The sequence below is a fragment of the Dipodomys merriami genome, unplaced genomic scaffold (genome assembly GCF_024711535.1).
Source record: "Dipodomys merriami isolate MVZ:Mamm:240054 unplaced genomic scaffold, mDipMer1.0.p SCAF_62, whole genome shotgun sequence".
NCBI lineage: Eukaryota > Metazoa > Chordata > Mammalia > Rodentia > Heteromyidae > Dipodomys > Dipodomys merriami.
In genome coordinates, this window is record NW_027206202.1 from 846,152 (window position 1) to 867,912 (window position 21,761).

At 49.6% G+C, this 21,761-nt stretch overlaps 1 protein-coding gene across 1 annotated transcript; it reads right to left on the reverse strand.

The window, feature by feature from the left end:
• Nucleotides 1–342: 342 nt before the first annotated feature.
• Nucleotides 343–18,513, reverse strand: LOC138814934 (integrin alpha-X-like). The gene is made up of 30 exons (XM_070004069.1): nucleotides 18,437–18,513; nucleotides 17,112–17,217; nucleotides 15,729–15,832; nucleotides 15,403–15,473; nucleotides 15,172–15,286; nucleotides 14,259–14,389; nucleotides 14,010–14,155; nucleotides 12,540–12,693; nucleotides 11,861–12,011; nucleotides 11,622–11,695; nucleotides 11,348–11,477; nucleotides 11,127–11,269; nucleotides 10,848–10,988; nucleotides 10,555–10,764; nucleotides 8,066–8,196; nucleotides 7,781–7,938; nucleotides 7,482–7,636; nucleotides 6,706–6,837; nucleotides 6,532–6,605; nucleotides 6,257–6,398; nucleotides 5,580–5,696; nucleotides 5,413–5,492; nucleotides 5,212–5,295; nucleotides 4,317–4,395; nucleotides 4,105–4,212; nucleotides 3,899–3,982; nucleotides 3,575–3,688; nucleotides 3,358–3,459; nucleotides 2,979–3,089; nucleotides 343–1,959 (listed from the first exon to the last, which is right to left on the reverse strand). The coding sequence occupies exons 1-30, from the start codon at nucleotides 18,510–18,512 to the stop codon at nucleotides 1,813–1,815; spliced, it is 3,570 nt and encodes a 1,189-aa protein (XP_069860170.1). The 5' UTR covers nucleotide 18,513; the 3' UTR covers nucleotides 343–1,812.
• Between the last annotated feature and the right edge of the window lie 3,248 nt (nucleotides 18,514–21,761).

The following is a 21,761-nucleotide window of genomic DNA, read 5'->3' on the forward strand; positions in this document are numbered from 1 at the left end:
CATGGCCTCTTGTTTAATACATTTCAGTTACATACATACTTTTCCTGATCACTTTAATTAAGATATCCTGTTAGAAACTCCTTGACATTTAGTTGCATTGTTAAGGCACATCCTTTGGCAGATGGTGAACCTGAGATCAGCCAATGGGAGCAGAGGGGTGGGGCCTGCTGGGTTAGAGATAAAAAGGGAGCAGCCTGCCTGCTCTGGGTGCTTGTTTGCCAGAATTTTGGCTGAAGTCACACCTTTCTGCAGAAGTAAATTTTGCCTTGCCAAGTTCCTTTGAAATTGGTGTCCTTATTTCTAAATGAGACCCCAACGTCCCGAGCTATTTGTCTTACAGAACTTGGCTTCTTTCTCTTACTATGGATAACTTTTTTGTCTGTGTGTTATAAGGTTTTAGGCGAGGAAAGAACACGCAGGAGGAGGAAAAGGTGAAGAAAGGAAAGTTTATTGGAGTTCGCTCCCGGATGAACTTCCTGGTCAGGATCAGAGAAGTTGCATAGAGTCTGGTTGTAGCAGGGTTTATATGGCCAGGGTCAGCAGGAAGTTTTAGCACATAACTTGTTTTGCGAGTTCAAACAGTTCCGGGCTAGTACCCCCGAAGGACAGGACGATTGGAACAGGTGATGTATAATTGGGACAGGTGAGGTATAAGGAAGTACTTTTCTCAGCCCCTCTGTCCTCCAGTGGCCTGTCATGTGTGACCAGAACAAAACAAAAGGTCTTAGTTTCAGATTTTTCTTTTTGTTTTTTTTGTGTGCCAGTCCTGGGGCTTGAACTCCGAGCCTGAGTGCTCTCCCTGAGCTTCTTTTTACTCAAGGCTAATGCTGTACCACTTCTGGCTTTACTCTAGTTTGCTTTTTGCTGTTTGGTTTTGTTACTAGTTTATTGAAGATAAGAATCTCATGGACCTTCTTGCTCAGGCAGCTTCAAACCATGATCCTCAGATCTTAGCCTCCTGAGCAGATAAGATTACTCCTGAGACACCAGCACCCAGCTAGTTTCAGATCTTTGACTTATTTCCCAGTGAAGACACAAACGTCTTTCTGTGCATGTTTTAAATTTATTAAGGCAAACATTTCAAATACAAAGGTTTTTTTTTTCCACAGTCATCTTCTGGCATGTCTTTATTTACTACCTTTGAAGTCTCAAAAATCAGAGGCATCTGGGCCTTTTTTGACCTGAAGCTGGATGAGCTGCAGAATTCTAGGGCCAATACCTTGTAGAGGAAAGAGACTGCCTGTCCAATGCTGTTCTGTGCTGGATCCTGCTTCACAAACTCCAGTGTGCTGACAATTCACTCCAGTTCAAGAAATCTGAACCACGACTCCCAAAAGCAGTGAGAAGCTGATGCTGACCAGATTTTTCTAGACATGAGGAGGCTAAGAAGGTACCAAGCAGCTTACACAATGTGCCTTGAAACCCATCTTCTAGAGACCAAACTTCAAGCTGTAGACATCCCACCTGATCCACATGAGAGGATGAAGAAGCCATTGAAAGTATGTTGGGACCAGTGGCTTCCTCAGGTCTCTATCTGGAAAATCACAGCCTAGGGGAGGAAGGGAGCCTCAGGTCTAAAGTTTTCCAGATAGAAATTCCAAAGTAAGTTCTCCAGGCCGTGGCTGGGTCCTGTCCCAAGCCTCCAGTTGCAGCTTTGACAAGACAATGGATCTTCCCAAAGAGCAGACACAGCCTAATCCCAGCTCCTCTGGTGGAGTGCTCCTTCCCTGATTTAGGTGACAGGAAGAGGACCAGAAAAGCTCTCAGGGGAGCAGGTACAAAGGAGAAGAGGGTGGCTTCTCCCTGAGAAGACTACGTGTCTGCTACCCCATTTTCCGGGATAGCCTCTGCTACCCCATTTTCTGGGATAGCCTCTGCTACCCCATTTTCTGAAGCAGCCTTTTGCTGTCCATTTGCTTCCTCCATCAAGGCCTTGTACTGACGTTTGAAGAAGCCCACCTGTGGAGAGGAAGAAGAAAATCAAGGGAAGACCAGACACCAGGCACCCAAGACTCACACCTGTAATCCTAGTTACTCAGGAGGCTGAGTTGGAAGCCAGCCTGGGCAGAAAAATCTAAGAGACTTTTATCTACAATTAACTACTAGGAAAAAATTAAATAAAGCCAGAAATGGGAGCATGGTTCAAGTGGCAGAGTGCCAGCCCTGAATGGGATCAGTTAAGGGAGAATGCCAGGCCCTGAATCCAAGCTCCAGTAATGGCACCAGAAATAAATGTATTTCAAAAGAACAAAAGAAAATCAGAAGGTCCAATACAAGAGAAAAGAGGTTACATAGAGAAAACGAGCTATCACCATTTCTAGAACCTTGGCTATGTTCCCAGCACTAGGAGCCTATACATACTCTCAGATTCCATGGCCAGCAAGTGAGTCATCACAGAAAGATACAAAGAAAGCATCAACCTGGTGTGGCTCCATATTGAATTCTGGGACTGCATTCTATTGTGTCTGCAGTAGGAGGAACATGACCACACAGAGGGAGAAGTTGGTGGAAAAGGGGGAGAGGTGAAAAGAAGTCTGAGATCCAGGTTAGGATAAACACACACACACACACACACACACACACACACACACACACACACACACACACACATACACACACACACACACACACACACACACACAGAGTAGGGGGAAAGGGAGAGAGACATATAACTGGAGACTGGGGACCTTCGAAGGAATAGGGTGTTTCTCACAGGCAGTGACTTTGTTAGTAGAACAAAGATCCTCCCAGGAAGTGACCTTGGAAGGAGGAAGGATTTTGGAAGGGGGACCAATTTTCTCACAGGAAGTGACTTTGCAAGGAGAAAGAACATCCTCACAGGAAGTGACCTTGGAAGGGGGAGGGATTTTTCCACAGGAAGTGACCCAGGACGTATATTAGACTCCCAAATCACCTCTTTGTTTCCAGTAGAAAGAGTAGGATCCCAGCCTGGGGTTTGAAGCGGGCTAAACACTCACCTTGTACAGGATGGCTGTGATGAGAGCCAGTAGCAGCAGGCCACCCACAGAACTGCCCACAATAAAGGGAATAGGGTTGGGCACTTCATATTTCTCCAGCACTGTCTTCATCTGATGGGAGGTGAAACCATCAGGGAGGGTCAGGCCTCTTGACAGGTCAGCTTCCCCAGGAGCCCAGTCTTTAGGTCCCTCCCTTCCTCTCCTCCCAGGCCCTCCTCCAGGGCTGAGATGCAAAAGCATTCATCCATTTAGGGACAACTGTCCTGCCAGGTGCCCGCCTCCACCTCCTACCTCTGGGTCTGAGAATCCCCCAATCAGCACCACACAGCAGGAGCCCCTTACTAGCCTGGGCATTGCCCACCACGCAGGCACTAACTACCTGGGCCTTCAAAAACGCCTCCTGTCCTGGGAGCTGGGAATACACAGACGTGTCAAACGTGATCTCAGCCACCGTCATGACCAACACCTTCTTCTGCAATGTCTGCCAAGGGGGAGAGAGGAGCTGGGGAACAGGATCTAGGAGACCAAGCAGGGAGCTCCAGGACCATCCTGGCTTGAGGATGGCCCCACGTGGATCAGGGAGGAGGTGTACACACCTGACTGACCCAGTCAAAGCTGAGGTTGCCCTGCAGGACAAAGTCCAGCTCCTCCTGGATGCTGAAGGAGGGGATGTCACAGTGGAACCTCAGACACTCTGCAATGGAGCAGTCCTGGAGACAGAGAAGTCATGGTGGACCAACCAGAGGAAGGTGAGTGTGAAGGTAGGAAACAGCATGAAACGGTGAGATGGACGGGAAGCAGCAGCCACGGGTGAATAGAAGGCCGCTCTTCCGTGAGTGTCCACCTGCTGTCAAGCCTTTCCTGAATGAAAGCCCTCAACGTGTGACCTGAGATGGGGGACAGCCCAGAGCCCCCCTCACCAGCACAGGATCTTCCTGCATGCGAGTCAGGAAGTTAGACTGCACGGGAACTAGTCTCTCTGAAGAGCACTGGATGGATGGGTTCTAGAAAAAAGAAATGGAGAGAATAATGTCTCCGTTGGGATCTCAGGAATCCATGATGGATATGGGGCAGGGAACCTAGGATAAAAAGATGCCCAGTCAGGGCCACACGCAGTCTTGAGTACCTGGGGGTGTAAGAGCTCCACTTGTGTCCACACAGCTGCTCCGCCCACTTCCACAGGCACCCAGAAGTCGATCCTCACGGGCAGATCCCTCTGTCCCAGGTTATGCCCCTGCGAGGAAGGCAAGACAGAGCCCTCTGTCAGGCTCCTAGCCCAGCCTGATGTCCAGTGTCTTGGTCCCCACTCAGCCTGAGCTGTGAGATGCCACCACCTGCCTGGTATCCATGCTTCACCATGCTGCTCTGCGCCTGCTCTGAGGCTGAGAAGTTGAGGTATTTGGTGGACTCTTCCTGGCTGGAGAGAAAAGAGGTGAGAGTGAATTTGAAGTCATGGGGAGGTGTCTTGAGGAGAGTCTGGCTCTGATACCATGGGACACGGGGAGTCAGTGGGGCCTTGGGGTGATGGGAACTGAGGTCTGTGGCTGAGCTGGCCTGATAAAGACTCTAGAAGGGCTGGTAGCTCAGTGGCAATGTCCTGGATTTGACCCCCATTACCAAAAAGACTATATGTGTGTATACCTATATATATATGTATATATATATATATGTATATAGATAGATATAGGTATCTTTATCTCTATGTCTATATCTATACATATCTATTTATATATAATATATATGTATATATTTATACATACACACTAGGTCCTGGTAGCTCATGGCTATAATCCTAGCTACTCAGGAGTCTGAGATCTGAGGATTGCAGTTCAAAGCCAGCCTGGGCTGGCATTGTGCTGACCTTGAGCTCAGGGATATCACCCAGGCCCTGAGTTCAAGCTCCATGACCAACAAAAAAAAAGATGGTTCTACAGGATGTGGAGGTATGACTCAAGTGGCAGAGCACCAGCCTTGAACAAAACAACAACAAAAAAGTGGGGGGAAGCTAAGTAATAGCACAAATCTCAAGTTCAATCCCAGTACGGACACACACACACACACACACACACACACACACACACACACACACTGACACACACACACACTGACACACACACACACACACACACACACACACACACACACACACACACACACACACACACACACACTCCTGCCCTGGTTAGGGTGGAGGAGAAGAGTGGTTGGTGGCCCCAAGGGCACCAGGAGATACCTGCTGAGCACAGTGTAGACTGCATACTTCACAGGGAGCTCCTGCTGGAAGGAGGACCTGTTAGCCCCAGGTGAGTTGTTGTCACTGGAAAAAGAGGAAAGCCACATGCACCAGGGCCCCAGAAGGCCAGGCTGGACTGTGACACCCTGGCAGGGGGACACAGGAAGAAGGGGGCACCCCCTGGATCTTTGCCAGGCTCACCTGCTCACATTGGCTGTCAGAAGTACTCTGTTGCCCAACACAGCTTTGGGGGAGACATCAAAAGTAGCCAAGAAGGAAATCTGAGTAACAGGGGAAAAGGAGGAGATCAGGGAGGGGCCAGGCAGGAAGGGCCAGGCAGGAGGGGTAGACATTTGTGCCAGGCTGACCTTTGTGCCCCCGTGGAAGATCACATGGCTGAGGCGGCAGCTGGTGCTCCTCAGGTGCTGGTCCTTGGTCTGGACGCTGTCACAGGTCAGGGTGAGAGGACGCTGCTGCAGCGAGGTCTTGAGCAAAGGCAAGCGGAACAGCACTGATGACTAGTTATTGAGGATTCAGAGAGACTCAGCAGCACAAAATACTGTCCTGGAACCCCCCTGAAGATGATCCTTCTTTGTCTGGGGCTCAAACTCAGGGCCTGGCCACTGTCCCTCAGCTTTCTCTTCCCCCCAAATCCCTATTTGGGCTAGCAACTCTACCACATAGGCCAAACCTCCACTCTCAGCTTTTTGCTGGTTAATGGGGCAGCAAGGATCTCACACTTTTTGTTTCTACCCAGGCTGGCTTTCAATCACAATCCTCAAATCTCAGCCTCCTGAGTAGCTAGGATGACAGGCATGAACCACTGGTACCCAGCTAGGAACTCATTTCTGATAGGCATGTCTTTAAATGCCCAAAGTGAAGTGCATGGGACAACGCCAGCCCTCCCAGACAGCTCAGCCCAGCCCAGCCCTGGTGGCCTATTAGAGGCTGATGAGCCATGGCATCCCAGCCTGAGCGGTGGGCCTAATGCAGGTCTGTGCTAGCATCCAGCCCACTGGCTTCACTCTTTCCCAGGGAGAAGCACCTGGCTGCCAGTCACTCGCCGATAGGAAAGCCCTGCTGGGTAGACAAAGGTAACCGTGGTCCCATAGGAATCCTCGCCATCGTTGGACACTGTCACCTCGACATTCAGGTCCAGGTTGTTCCCCACCACCAGGGTCTCCAGGCTGCATGTTGGGTTGGGAAGACCAGATGATTCTGTGACTGAGGGCATACATGGTATAGGGGTGTCCCATGGGGTATGTGGGGTAAGGGGTATTAGATAGACAGGGAAGGAGGCATTAGGGCTTCCAAGTTCACCCTGCAAAGTTGAAGGTGACATCAAGGTCATCCTGGCAGATGTGGTCAGCTCCACAGTTCTTCTCAAAGGGAAGCTGAGAGAAAGGCAGAGAAGGGTTTTCTGGAGATCTTGGGAGAGCTCCCCCTGCCCCCCAACCACCACAGAGGCCCCAACACTACAGAGACCCAACTCACATAGGCCGTGAAGTAGGTCTGGGCCTCCTTATCCAGCACAGGACTGAGGTTTCTGAAGGAACTGATGGGCAGGCCCACTAGGGAGAAGTTGAGGCGCAAGGTGATGGGGGTTATGGCGTCTTCCACACAGTCCTAGAGGGTAGACATGGAAAAGAAGTGTTAAGGAAATCTGTGTCCAGTCTACCCATCTGTAAGGGGGGATGATGACAACTGATATCAAGGAGCATTTTTCAGCCAGCCCCACAGAACCTGCCCATTTCCCCCGCAGACCCCTCACTTTGCCCAAACACTACCTCACACTGTACCCAGACGCCCGCCAGCCCTGGCCTGCTCTTCCCTCTGAGCCTTTACTGCCACCTAACATCTGTTACCTCCCAACTTATTGGGAGGGATGGGTGGTTTTGTGTTGTTCCTTCTTTGTCTCCGGCTTCTAGGATAGAGCCTGTCTCCAGAGAGCAGAGACACAAGTACATGCTCTATAAAGCCTGGATCAGCCTAGAGCCACAGAGCTCTCTCAAACAGCCCTATTCTCTTTCCCAAAACCCAGATGTGTCACCTCTGGCCCTTGTAACCAGACTCCTTCATTCATTCACTCATCCAATTAACACATGTCCAGCACCACCTGCATGCTAGGCCCTGTGCTGGGGCTGAGCTCCAGGGAACAGAACACACCCTGTTCTTTTCTCTGGCCAGACTGCTGCCTGCCCCCTCACCCCAACCCCTAACCAATGATGCCCACCCACACCCCTATCTGTGTCCATAGGAGGCCCTCTTACCGGGAGGAGTAATTGCACTTGTTTACAATGCTGGTTCAAGCCAAGCACTTGAGTCCACCTCAGAAGCCGGGTGTTTGAGTCCTTGAAGATGGCCCGGGGAATTGGCCGGCCAGGATCCAGGGCCAGGTCAAAGGTCACAGAGCTTAGAAGGTTACCTGTAAGGAAGGGAAAGCAGAATATGAGAAGCACTGGGAATGCCGGGGGGGGGGGGGGGGGGACAAAAACAGGTGATCTAACAGGAAGTCCTGGGCTAGAAGGTTCCAGATGCAGGGGAGGGGGAAAGGTCCTGGGTCACTCACCTAGTTGGTGCTTAGAATTTTCAGAAATGTGAAGGCAGACATTGGCATGGCCCAGTGCCTGGACAGAAGCCGCCTTCTCCTGACACTCAAACACAGTCCTGGCGATCTCTGCAGATGAGAATCGGATGTCTGCCGCCACTTGGAGGACAGGTCGGCTCCTGTGGGCAGACACTGGGCTGAGACAATGTGCTGGCTACTCCCTGGGAGCACTAGCCTGACGTGGGGAGGCCCGGGGCCCTCACCCAGACCCAGGACCGAGGAGGAGGAGCTGAGAAAGGTTCTCACCTGAGCAGCAGCACTTGGCCCTGGGACCCCACGGCCAGGTCCACCAGTCCATCCCGGGTGAGGTCCTGACCCCCACTTAGCGACTGCCCAAAATACTGGAGACTGGAGGAGAGCTGGGAGGCTGGGATCCTCTGACCAGGAGAAAGGGTGAGCGGGGATGAGGAGAAGATACTGATGAGAGTACCAAGACTGGTGCTCTACCAACTGAACTACACAAGCCACTTCCAGCTTTTTGCTGGTTAACTAGAAATAAGAGTCTTCCAGCTTTGGTTTTGAACAATGATTCTCAGGTCTCGGCCTCCTGAGTAGTTAGGATTATAAGCATAGGCATGAGCAGTTGATGTCCAGCTCAGATATGTGTGTGTGTGTATTTGTGAATATAGATGTGATTCAGCAGTGATACTAGACACTAGACACTGTGCTAAAAATGAATTATATGTCAGGTATCAGTGGCTCATGCCTGTAATCCTAGCTACTCAGGAAGCTGAGACCTGAGGATCTCGGTTCAAACTAGCCTGGGCAGTAAAGTCCCAGTGAGACTGTTAACTCCAATACACTACTCAAAAAGCCAGAGGTGGTGCTGTAGCTCAAGTAGTAGAGCACTAGCCTTGAACACAAAAAGGCTCAGGGACAGTGACCAGACTCTGACTTCAAGCCCCAGGACCAGGAAAAAAGAAGAAGGAAAGAGAGAAAGAAGGAAAGAGAGAAAGAAGGAAAGAAAGAAGGAAAGAAAGAAAGAAAGAAAGAAAGAAAGAAAGAAAGAAAGAAAGAAAGAAAGAAAGGAAAGAAGGAAGGAAGGAAGGGAGAGAAAGAAAGAAAAAGGAAAAGAAAGAAAGAGAGAAAGAAAGAGAGAGGATAGAAAAAGGAGGGAAGGAGAAAGGGAAGGGAGAAAGAAAACAGAAAGGAAGAAAGAGAAAAAAGAAAGGAAGAAAAATAAGGAAGGAAAGAAAGTAAACTGTACAACTCGGGAGGAGGAGAGGAGGGCCAGGAGGGGAAAAACTCGGAGAAAATGAGGGAAGCGGTGACACTGTTCAAAAAGAAATGTACTCAATACCTGACTCAAGTAACTGTAACCCCTTCATACATCTCCACTACAGTAAAAAAATATATATATATATTATATATATATATATATATATATATATATATTCTTTGGCTCTTGTTAATTTGGAAAAAATCTATTTAGATATTCATATGTATGTGCACTTGCATGAGTGTATTGTGCGTGCATATGTGTGTGCATGTTCGTGTGTGTGTGTGTGTGTGAGAGAGAGAGAGAGAGAGAGAGAGAAAGAGAGAGAGAGAGAAAGTGCTGGGACTTGAACTCTGAGTCTCATACTCTCACTTAACTGTTTTGCTCAAGGCTAGCACTCTACCATTTGAGTCACAGCTCTACTTCCTGCTTTTTTTTTTTTTTTGTAATTAATTGCATACTTTCCTGCCCCAGCTGGCTTCAAGCCTCAATCCTCAGATCTCAACCTTCTGAGTAGCTAGGATTACAGGCATGAGCTACCAGCCTCCTAGATGTGTAGTTTACATATTTCAAGAATGGGATAAAAATCATGCACCATCCAGGGATAAGAGGACAGACTCCGAGTTCACAGATTTCAAGAATGGGATAAAAATCATGCACCATCCAGGGATAAGAGGACAGACTCCATGAGACCTAAACTTATGAGCAACAGGAAACCACTGAGAGACTGAGCACTGGGTTAGGAGTCAGAAATGGCCATCCCTAATCCTGGACTGGTCAAATTTCATCTGGAAAATCTATTTGCTATGGAAGTAAAGCTGTGGCTCAAAAGTAAAGCTGTGGCTCAGCCTTGAGAGAGAGAGAAAAAAAGCTAATTTGAGAGTATGAGGTCCTGAGTTCAAGCTCCAATACCTACACACATACAAACACACACACACACCACACACACACACACACACACACACACACACACACACACACACACACACACACACACACTCAAAGATGAAAAGTGAAACAGGTTTGCTGAAGTGTGGCTTGTATAGCTTGTACATTGTTGGGCGATTAAAAAGCCTGTATGGGAAACTCCTGAATCATAAAATTGTGCTACAAAGTAGTACATCTATCAATCAAATTGCCATTTCTTTTCTTTTCATTTGTCGGTCATGGGGCTTGAACTCTGGGCCTAGACGCTGTCTCTCAGATCTTCAGCTCCACCACTTGAGCCACAGCCCCACTTCTGGTTTTCTAGTGGTTTATTGGAGATAAGAGTCTCATGGACTTTCCTGCCCAGGCTGGCTTTGAACCGCAATCCTCAAATCTCAGCCTCCTGAGTAACTAGGATTATAGGCGTGAGCCACCCACACCTGGCAAGTTGTCATTTCTTAATGCCACAGGATTAAGATGCTACAAAAGGGACCATGCTGGGAAAAAGGGGCTCACTTTCCTAGTGACTGTGAGAAAAAGGAGAGAAAACGCAAGCCGGCAGTCATGAAACACACCCACAGGGCCTTACCTGGCTGTGTACAGGGCCCAAGTCCAGGCCTGAGGTCCCGTGAAATATGTAGACCGCACCCCGGTTCTCCTGCTCTCCTGGAGCTCCAATGGCCACATCTGTCAGCTTGTCCCCGTTCACGTCCCCCAGTATTGTCAGGGCCGCCCCAAAGCGGCCCCAGGGATGGCCCTGCTCCCCATGGAGAACAGACTCACACCGCCACCGAGCCCTCTGCATAATGAAACCAGTGTCAGCACAACCCAGCCTCCCCCCCCTCCAGCCCCCACCCTGCCCGGGCCCCATGTGCCACTCACCCCCCTGGGCATGGGGCACACGGACACCTGGCCCCCTCGCGTCTGCTCATAGTAATGCGGGGCCCCAATGAGGATCAGGTCGGTGTTGCCATCTCTGCTGACGTCCACGGAGCACAGGGAGGCCCCAAAGTAGGAGCCAATCTGGAGGGCAGAATCCGAGCTCACCTGCCTGACCCCCCCCCCCCCCGCCTCTCCCTCATGAGCCCAAACCCCATCCCCTTCTCTACCCAGCCACATGGCCCCGTTGAGGTCCACCCCCCCCATCTCACCCACACCCACCTGGGTCCCGGGGACCTCAGCATTTGGCTTCCATTGCCCCACGTCCTGGGTGAACATGACAACCTTCCCCATGTGCTGGTGCCGAGGGGCCCCCATGACCAGACTCCATGTCCCCTTCCACAGGGCCAGCTCCATGGAGTAACCTGAGGAAACCGGGCCTCAGCTCCAAGGCGTCTCCCCCACTTCCCAGCAGCCCCCCCCCCCCCCCCGGCCTTCCTCACCTAGGTAGGAGTCTCTCATGTCCACACTCTTCTGAGACTCATTGATGAAGGTGGGGGCCCCACTAGGGGGGTACAGGAAGGCGCCTCCAGACCAGCCAAAGCTCCCCACAGCTCCCAGAACCGGTCCATCCTGGGAGGAAAGGATCAGAACTGAGCAGGCCAGAGTAAGAAGACAACCTAGTCTGAACAGAGCCTGCCTCTCCCTTCACACCACCAAGCCCCTCCTCTTTCCTCTCCCTCATCCTCCATCCTCAGCCTCAAAGGGACCACTCACAGGTGTGAAGGCCACACTGAAGCCTTCCTGGGCCATCTCCAATTCAAAAGAACTGCTACTTCCCGTCTCTGTACCTGGAAAGGCACCATGACAGAGGCTTCAGGGAGAAAGATGGGCTTTTCCAAGTCCAAGGAGGACTTGGATTCTAAGTAGAATCTGCATCTTACTACAGCATGAGTGCCCAGGACCAGCATGATGACTGAGGACATTTAAAGCTAGTAGCTCCCAGTCTGACATACCCTCAATGGCAAAGATCTTCTCTTTCAGCTTGTTTTGAATCATCTTCAGTGCATCGAAGTTCTCCACGTGAAATACGTGTTCCTGGGAAGGACTCGAGGCAATGGTTTTTAATTCTGCCTGAGAATGTGCATTTTCAAAAGCCTTTCCAACCTGTTCCCAAAAGAGACCAATTCACCATGAAAATCATTCATGGAAAAAGCTGACCTGTAGCCAGGCACCAGTGGCTCACGCCTGTCATCCTAGCTCTTCAGGAAGCTAAGATGTGAGGATCGTAATTCAAAGCCAACTTGGGCAGGAAAGTCTGTGAGACTCTTATCTCCAATGAACCACCAAAAGCCAGAAATGGAGATGTGGCTCAAAGTGGTAGAGCACTAGCCTGGAGCACAAAACCTCAGGGACAGCACCCAGGACCTCAGTTGAAGACCTAGGACCCATAAAGAGAAAACAAAACAAAACAAAGAACTATGCATGTGGGTGATACTGTCTTCCAAGACCCCTACTGGGTCCATCCTGCAAGATAAATGGGGGGAAAGTCTTGGAGATTATCAAGGAGGTGAAGAAAAAGACAATGGGTCTCTAGATGAGGACAATTGTCTTTCTGCTTTACAGGAGATGAGAGAGCTGGAGGGAAGTTGTCTGCAAAAGGCGGGGGGAGCGGGGGGAGCTGCCAGGACCTACCCCGATGGCATAGCGGAAGATGCCTGCCTCCTCGGCCTTGGGGATCACGTCCTTATATTCCATTTTGTCCCCATCTTTCCACCCATCAGTGATAACGATGAGGATCTTGGTGGCATCTTTGCGGGCTCCATTTGCAGCAGTGAACACATTCTTTCTGTCAGGAAATTGAAAAGGTGGGGAGGGGTCCTAGTCAGCCATCAGTGGCTCACACCTATAATCCTAGCTACTCAGGAAGCTGAGATGTCAGGATCCTATTCAAAGCCAGCTCAGGCAGAAAAGTCGGCAAGACTTTTACCTCCACTTAATCAAAAAACAAACAAAAACAAGAATAAACCAGCTAGAAGTGGAACTGTGGCTCAAGTAGGAAAGCACTGATCATGAATGAAAAAGCTCAAGGACAGCACCCAGGCCTTGAATTCAAGCCCTAGGAATCCCAGGAAAAAATTAAAGCTAGGCACTGGTGGCTCACACCTATAATCCTAGCTACTTAGGAGGCAGAGAGCTAAAGATTATAGTTCAAAGACAGCCTGGACAAAAAACGTCCTGTGAAACAGTTTTTTGCTTTTAATGGTAGCCCTGGGGCTTGAACTCAGGACCTGGGTGCTGTCCCTGAGCCTCTTTGTGCTCAAGGTTAGTGAGTGCTCTACCACTTGAGCCATAGTGCCACTTCTGGTCTTTTCTAACTACTTTATTGGAGATAAGAGTCTCATGGACTTCCTTACTTAGTCTGGATGGGAACAGTAATCCTCAGATCTCAGCTTCCTGATTAGCTAGGATTAAAGCCGTGAGCCCTGGGTGCCCAGGACCTGTAAGACTTATCTCCAATGAAGCACCAGAAAACCAGAAGTGGCACTGTGGCTCAAAGTACTAGAGCATTAGCCTTGAGCAAAAGAGCTCAGGGAAGACTGGGAAGGTAGCTCTGCAGCAGAGTGTCTTGCCTCCCACGCATAAGGCCCTGGGTTCAATTCCTCAGTACCACATAAACAGAAAAAGCCTGAAGTGGCGCTGTACCTTAAGTCATAGAGCACTAGCCTTGAGCTGAAGAGCTCAGGGACAGCACCCAGGCCTAGAGTTCAAGCCCCATCTTACACACACACACAGGCGCACACACACACACACACAGAGAACTCAGGGATGGCACCCAGGCTCTGACTTTAACCCTACTACTGACAGAAGGAGGAGGAGGAGGAAGAAGAGGGGGAGGAAGAAGGAGGAGAAGGGGGAGGATGGGGAAGAAGGAGAAAGGGAAGATATTTTTTAAGAGGGTCTAGAGATGGAATTCTCCTTTTGGAGAAGGTGGCCACATCCCTTCCCCTGAGAGACTTCAGTTTCTATTCAGTTTCCCGCAAAGTTGGTAAACTGGTCACAGAGTTTCCATCTCTGGATATTCAACTGAGGGGAGGGGAAGCAAATGAGGCCCAGTGGAAGCCCTGGGTGCCTTGAGAAGGATTGTGAGAGATCAGGACTCACCTGACTGTGTCAATGGCTGTGGCAGTGTGGGTGAACTGTTTTAGCTGATATATAGACTTCATCAAGCTCTCGGGGTTGGGATTGCGGGCAAAGTCCCGGAAGGTGAAGTGTATCTTGACACTGCTGGAAAACTGCACCAAGGAGAACTGACAGACCCACAGAATGCTCAAGACTGAGACTCTTTCCTTAGCACCCCAGCACCACCCAGCCACGCCCTGCAGCATGGTCTCCCCGCCCGCCAGGCCACACCTGGGCACTGGATCCCTGGAACTGGCTCATCACAGCCTTCACGAAGTAGAGCATTTTGTTGAAGTCCTTACGGAAGATGCTTCCTGAGCCATCAATGAGGAACACAATGTCCTGTTCCTGCTTGGGACACTCTGGAAAAGAAATCCTCCAAAGATCAGGCCCCAAAGCCTGGGACCTTGACATCCTAGCCAGGAAAACTCATTCATTCTTCCTAACAGCCTTCTCCAGCCCCCATGTGGTGATCCACGCCAGGCAATCCAGCTGGGTCCTCTCCTTGTCAGGGGCAGGGCTTCCCAGTCCCCTGGCTGAGACACAGGGCATTCTCTTCAAGTCTCAACAAGAGGCCACAATTGACTCAAGTCCTTCACCCTGCATAGCCACTGACAGCTCCTCTCATCTGGAGGTGAGACTCAAAGCCACCTCCTTCCACCCCAGCCATTGTGCCCCTTTCCTGAAATCTGATCCCACCTCTTCTACACACCCTCGGTGTCCAGCCAGGAAAACCGTGTACCTGCTCTGCTCATCAATTACAGTCAGTGCTGATGTGTGTGTGTGCACGCGCACGCGCAAGTGCACATGAACATCAATACTGGGGCTTGAACTCAGGACCTGGGTGTTGTCATTGAGCTGTTTTACTCAAGTTTACAACTTGAACCACAGCTCCACTTTTGGCTTTTTGCTGGATCGTTGGAGATAAGAGTCTCATTCATTCTCCTGCCTGGGCTGGCTTTCAATGTCACTTCTCTGATCTCAGCCTCCTGAGTATCTAGGATGACAGTCAGGAGCCACCACAGCCAGACAAGATTCCTTCCTTCTCTTATCCACTCTGAAAAAGTACCTCTGACCCCACTGCACCCCCAATTGCACGTGTGGTGTGAGGTCCCCAGAAGAGCTGGTGGTCCAGAACACTCACCCTGCAGGGCAGCTGGGAGCCTTTGTTTCTGCAGGAAAGATGAGGTCAGCAAGAAGCAGAACCCAGTCAAGTGGAGGTTTTCTCTGCATGCCTTCTGCACCATGGGGCCACAGGCCTAGCAACAAAGGGGGCTGCTAGGAGGGGCTGCCTCTGCGGAGCTCCTATCCCAGAAACTCCACCCTCCACAACACACACACGCTTAGGACCCTCCCGTGATGCAGGGCAACTCACCAGGAGCTGGGATGGGTTGGTGCCAGCTGCCAAGGACAGACCTAAGGACATGTTCACAGCCTCTGGAGGCACTGGGGAGATAGATAAGCACATGTTACCACCAAGACAGAGGAGATTGTGTAAGAGATTGGGTGGGAGGTACAATCAAGACACTCAGAGCCTGGCAGGCCAAGGGATCTCTGAGTCCTAGCAAAGCTGAGGAAGCGCAGGGCTGTAATGGTGAGAGGCCTTCAGGGGTCTGCAGACAGCACAGAGCAGAAGCTGGCAGGCAGGAGTCTTGACCCCAGGGCCTGGGAGCCAGGACCCAGCCAGGGGCTGTGGCTCACCCTGCAGCTGGAGGGACTTGCACTGGCCTGTGATATAGTCACACTGGTAGAGGCCGCCTGTTTGGTTGGTGGCTTTTATCTCCCGGGGGGCTCCAACCACCACCCTACAAGGGAGACAGAACACTGTTGTTAAAGGGCAGAGAGAACCAGGCATTGTGACTCACACCTGTAATTGTAGCTACTCAGGAGGCTGAGATCTGAGGATCGAGGTTCAAAGCCACCCTAGGCAGGAGAATCCGTGAGATTCTTATCACCAATTAACCACCAGAAAACAGGAAGTGGCGCTGTGGCCTTAAGTGGTAGAGTACTCACCTTAAGCTGAAGAGCTGAGGGACAGTGCCCAGGCCCAGAGTTCAGGCCCACAACTGGACCCCCCCCCCAAAAAAAAAGCTCAGGGACAGCACCCAGGCCCTGATTTCAAGCCCCACAACAACCAAAAGAAAAAGTGGAGCTATTGTTCAGTTACTGAGTACAGCTCTGAGCAAATAATAATAATAATAATGATGATGATGATGATGTTAGAGTCAGTGCCCAGACCCTGAGTTCAAAGCCCCAGGACTCTCTTTATTTCTCCCCTCCTCTCTCTCTCTCTCTCTCTCTCTCTCTCTCTCTCTCTCTCTCTCTCTCTCTCTCTCTCTCTCTCTCTCTCTCTCTCTCTCTTTCTCTCTACACACACACACACACACACACACACACACACACACACACACACATATACAGAGATACAGACAAACCAGGCTTTGGTGGCTCATATCTATAACTAGGTACTCAGGAGTCTAAGGATAAAAGTTCAAAGCCAACCCAGGCAGAAAAGTCCATAACACTCTTTACTAGCAAAAAGCAGAAAGCAGAGGAATGGCTCAAGTGATAACATCCCAGCCTTAAGCAAAATAAAAAGTCAGATGAGAGCACAAGGTCCTGAGTTCAAGTCCCACTCCTGAGAGAAAAAAAAAGTGGGGTGGGAAGACAGTAGAACTCCTGAGCCTCAAATGGAGACTAGCTACCATTTGAACTCTGCATAGGTGGAATTGTTTTCTCTTTCAGTCTCTAGAAGATACCTAATGAATATAGTAGCTATTCAATAAACGTTTATTGAGTGGCTGGCTCCTTCTAAGACTGCTATGAAAATGTTCTCCATGTCCACCTATAACATTCAGGTCACAAGGGCTGGCACTCAGTAGTCACTCAATAAATGTTAGCTGTGATTTATTCAACAGCAAGCCAGCCTGGGCAGATAAAGTCCTGGAGACTCTTATCTCTCATTAACCCAGCAAAAAGCTGGGCTGGAGGCATGGCTCAAGTGGTAGAGCACCAACCTATTGTTGCAGAACTAGGGAGGCACAGGACTCTGTACAGGGAGCTCATTCACCACCTAGTTCTTACCAGGAACTGCCATATTGCACCACACTGTATCCAAACCCAGCACTTCTCATATGAAAGCTCATTGGGTTTTCTGTCTCCAGGTTGAAACCCAGACAAGCAGCCAAACCTGGGGAGGAGCAAGAAGAGAGCTTTGGAAAAGGATCATCTGTTGCCTGACCACTCCCCCTCCCTCCCCACTGAGCTCCATCTCACTGGCCTCCACTTCCCCATGCCCTTCTAGGCCCAGTCCCTCAGAGTCCCCTGGCTTGCCTGGGCTTCCTTCTCTACTTCCCATGAGTCACAAATGCTCACCACCCTTACCATCTATAGTCAACTTTCCATTCTTTTCTACAGACCAACACTCAGGCTGTGAAGACAGCCCTCCCCACCTCTTCCTCTGGGGCTTCTTGAGAAAGGAGTTAGGAAAACACAGGGACACTCTGAGTGGGCACAGAACCAATCCATTTCTTCTGCCTGCTTTAGGAACCTATGGAGCTAGGTGCCAATGGCTCACGCCTATAATCCTAGCTACTCAGGAAGGAGGGCTGAGGATCGCAGTTCAAATCCTACTGAGACAGAAAAGTCCTCGTGAGACTATTTATCCAATTAACCACTCAAAAACAAAAATGGAAGTGGCACTGAGGCTCAAGTAGTAGAGTGATAGCCTTGAGCACAAAGACTCAGGAACAGTGCCCAGGCCTGAGTTCAAGGCCCACCCACGAAAGAAAGAAAGAAAGAAAGAGAGAAAGAGAGAGAGAGAGAGAGAGAGAGAGAGAGAGAGAGAGAGAGAGAGAGAGAAAGAGAAAGAGAGAGAGAAAGGGAGGGAGGGAGGGAGGGAGGGAGGGAGGGAGGGAGGGAGGGAGGGTGGGAAGGCGGGAGGGAGGGAGGGTGGGAAGGTGGAAGGGAAGAAAGGAAGGAAGGAAGAAAAGAAGAAAGAGAGGGAGAGAGGGAGGGAGGAAGGGAGGAAAGAAGGAAGGAAGGAAGGTTAAAAAAAAGGAAGGAAGGGAGGAAGGGAGAAACAAAGGAAGGGAGGGAGGGGAAGGATGGAGGGAGGGGAAGGATGGAGGGAGGGAAAGAAAGGAAAGGAAAGGAAAGGAAAGGAAAAGAAAGGAAAGAAAAGGAAAGGAAAGGAACTTCTAGACTATCAAATCAGCTGACTTCTCATCCAGCAAGCATCTCAAGACCTCTCCCCAAATGGCTTCTTTACCATCCACTCCCTCTATGAATACTAGGTCCCAAACCCTGCACTCCAATGTTAAATTTCTCTCCCTACCCTGACCCTGCTCTCAGCCTTGGCCGTGTAGGGCTGGGATCCCAAGTCCCCCTTCTTGAGAACTCAGACTCACCCATGGTCAGGAGGAGAGCTATGCAGGGCCCGTTCATGGCTGGAAAGTCAAGCTCAGAGGTGGGTGCTCTGAGCATCTGGACTGCAAAGGACTGAGGAAGAAATGAGAGCAGAGAGGTGATACGGGGGCTGGAGCCAGGAGGGAAGTGGTCAGCTTGAGTCAGCGATCAGAGTCCTGCCTTCCAGGCAGGACTAAAATGGATAAAGAAGAGACTAGGACAGCCCACACACTCAGCCCAGAGATTCCCTCATCAGAGATGACTAACCTCCATGGTTGAGCTCAGATGGATGCCACTCCTCATCTTGCCTTTACCCTCTCATACTGGCAGCAGGCTTCCCTTCTCTTGAAATGCCAGTCAGCCCAGGGAGTAGAGGGGGCTGATGCCAGCCGTCCAGGGCCTTGAGGGAAACCCTCCACACCTAGCCTGGAAGTCTCTAGGCCAAAAAGTGAGCACAGACCGGGCATTCATTCATTCACTCCCTCTCTCGTGCAGTGACTGTTTATTCAACAAGCCAAATTCAAGGCCTGGTGGTCTGAGCCCTTTGCTAGGTGAGAACACACTTCATTACACAACCCTGGCCCTGAGGTCAGTGCAGAAAGCTAATGGGTTAAAAGCCAGAAGAGCTGTTACAGAGCAGATGTGTTCCCTCACCTCTGCTGCAAAGGTCAAACTCAGGGCCCTCCAGGAAGGTTCCCCAGAGGAGGCAGCTGTTGAATTGTAAAGGAAAATGATGTCCAGAAACCACAGGGAAGGGTGTTTCAGAAGGGGCCACCAGATATGGGCTAGGCACGAAACAGGACAGCTGTGTGTGCAGTCAGTGTGGTCAACCATGACAGTGGGAGGTGACATGTGGTAGGGGATGAGGTCACCTTGGATGGGGGTGGGTGGGGGGTGGCGCAAGAGGAGGAAGCAGATCTTGAGTCCTGGAAGTCCTCTTACAACATCTTGGTTTTGTCCTGAGGACCAGGTGGGAGCTTTAAAGGGAATTAGCAAAGGTGGAGACCTTCAGACTCCTCTTTCAGAAAGCTAGAAAGTGACTCCCAACCAATAGCCAAGTTCCAGACACAGCCTACAAGCCAGTCAACAGCCAATGATTAGGCTAAGCACTAATCATTCCTGAAGTCCTAGATACTCAGGAGGCTGAGATCTGAGGATCACAGTTTGAAGCCTCCTCAGGCACACAAATCCAAAAGACTCATAGCTCCAATTAATGAGCAAAATGCCATAAGTGGAAATGTGGCTCAAGTGGTACAGTGCCAGCCTCCAAGCAGAAAAAGCCAAGTGAGAGCAAAAGACCCAGCGTTCCAATCCCAGTACTGGCAACACACACACACACACACACACACACACACACACACACACACACACACACACACACACACACACACACACACACACACACACACACACAGATGACTGGATAAAGAAAATGTGGTATATTTGTATACAAGGAAGTTTTATTCAGTCAAAAAAAAAAAGAAGTTATGTTGCTTACAGGAAAACCAAGGGAACTGGAGATCATAATGTTCTGTGAAATAAGCCAGACTCAGAAAGTCAAGTGTGGCACATGCTTTCCCTCACATGTGGAATTGAGGATGTAGAGAAAAAGGCACCGAAGTAAAGGGCTGGAGCAATTAGGGACAGGGAAGGGGAAAGTAGGGGAGTGTAAGGGGTAATATCATATACGGTATATACACATGCGCATCGGAGGGAAGCTGGCAGGGGGACACAGAATCCGCGGAAAGCAGGTGAAACATGACAGCAGAGAGGCCCATCAGCTGCACTGGACACTGCTGAAAGTGAACTAAGCAACTCAAGGCCTGTGATGGGAGAAAGGACATGAGAGAGAAAGAGGGAACAGCCGATATTAAGCAAAAAGAAAGAAATGTACATATCACCCAATCTAGGTTACTGTTAATGTTTGTAGAGTTCATAAACTTTGTAGATTAGAATGATGATGATTGTCATCGTGAAGGTTAAAATGTGTTGGTGACTTTAGCTAAGTATAACTACACTGTTGTATTGTGAAATATATTGTAGTTACTTAAACTCAATAAAGACATCTTTGGGCAAAAAGAAATGGTAATAAAGGAGGAGAATAGGATCAAAGGACATGTGTATGCATTTATGTGTATGGAAATGTCATTGTGAGACTTTATTACTTTTGAGGATTTTAGTGTTGGTTGTTGTTTTTAGGAAGTATTTCTTTTTTCTTTTCTTTTATCTATTTATTGGTTTTTTGCCAGTCTTGGGGCTTGAACTCAGGGCCTGGACACTGTCCCTGAGCTTCTTTTGCTCAAGGCTAGCACTCTACCACTTGAGCCACGGCATCACTTCCAGGTTTTTTCTGTGAAACAGGTACTGAGGGGTCAAACCCAGGGCTTCATGCATGCTAGGCAAGCACTCTACCACTAAGCCACATTCCCAGCCAGGAAGTATTTCTCTTATTTTTTAATTGATTACCTAAGGCCCAGAACTTGGGATTACACGCTCAGCTTCCACTATGAACTGATCTTCCAGATCTCCTGATGTGTTGGGTACTGCTTTGATGATACTGGGGTTTGAACTCAGGGCCTCACACTTGCTAAGCAGGTGTTTTACCACTTGAGCCATGTCCCCAGCCTGTTGGGCCACTGCTTTGGAAACTCAATTAATATTCCTTTACTTTTCTTTCTTTCTCTCTTTTTTTTTAGTTTGTTTTTTGTAGGTCATGAGGCTTGAACTCAGGGATTGGGAGCTATCCATGAGCTCTTTGGCTCAAGGCTAGTACTCTACTACTTAGCCATTATTCCACTTCCCTTCCAGTTTTCTGGTGGTTTATTGGAGATAAGAGTCTCATGGACTTTCTTGCTTGGGCTGACTTTGAACTGTGATCCTCAGACTTCAGCCTCCTGAGTAGCTAGGATTACAGGTGTGAGCCACTAGCACCTGGAGATATCTTTGTTTTTAAATGATAAGAAGATTTTTTTTAATTGAAAGTCAAAAGTGAACTAACTGAAAGTCAGGACATTCAGAAGGGGGTCTCAGGGGGCTGTGGGTGGCCAGTTAAGCCATGAGAAAAACCAGAATGGAATGCTTTACTTGGTTTCTCATTTGGCTCGCTTGGTTTATTTTAAGTTTTCAGTTCCCTTTTCTGCAGAAGGGATGTGATTTTTTTTTAAGTCAACACCTCCTACTGAGGGTGGAAAGTTAAAGTAAAAGAAGAATGTGTGGTTTTCTTCTTAGGTGTTATTATGCCATGATGGATGGATGACAGGTGGGCGGGGCCTACCTGCCAGGCCTGCCAGCAGACTTCAGAAAAAAGAGTCTAGGATAGAGATGTGT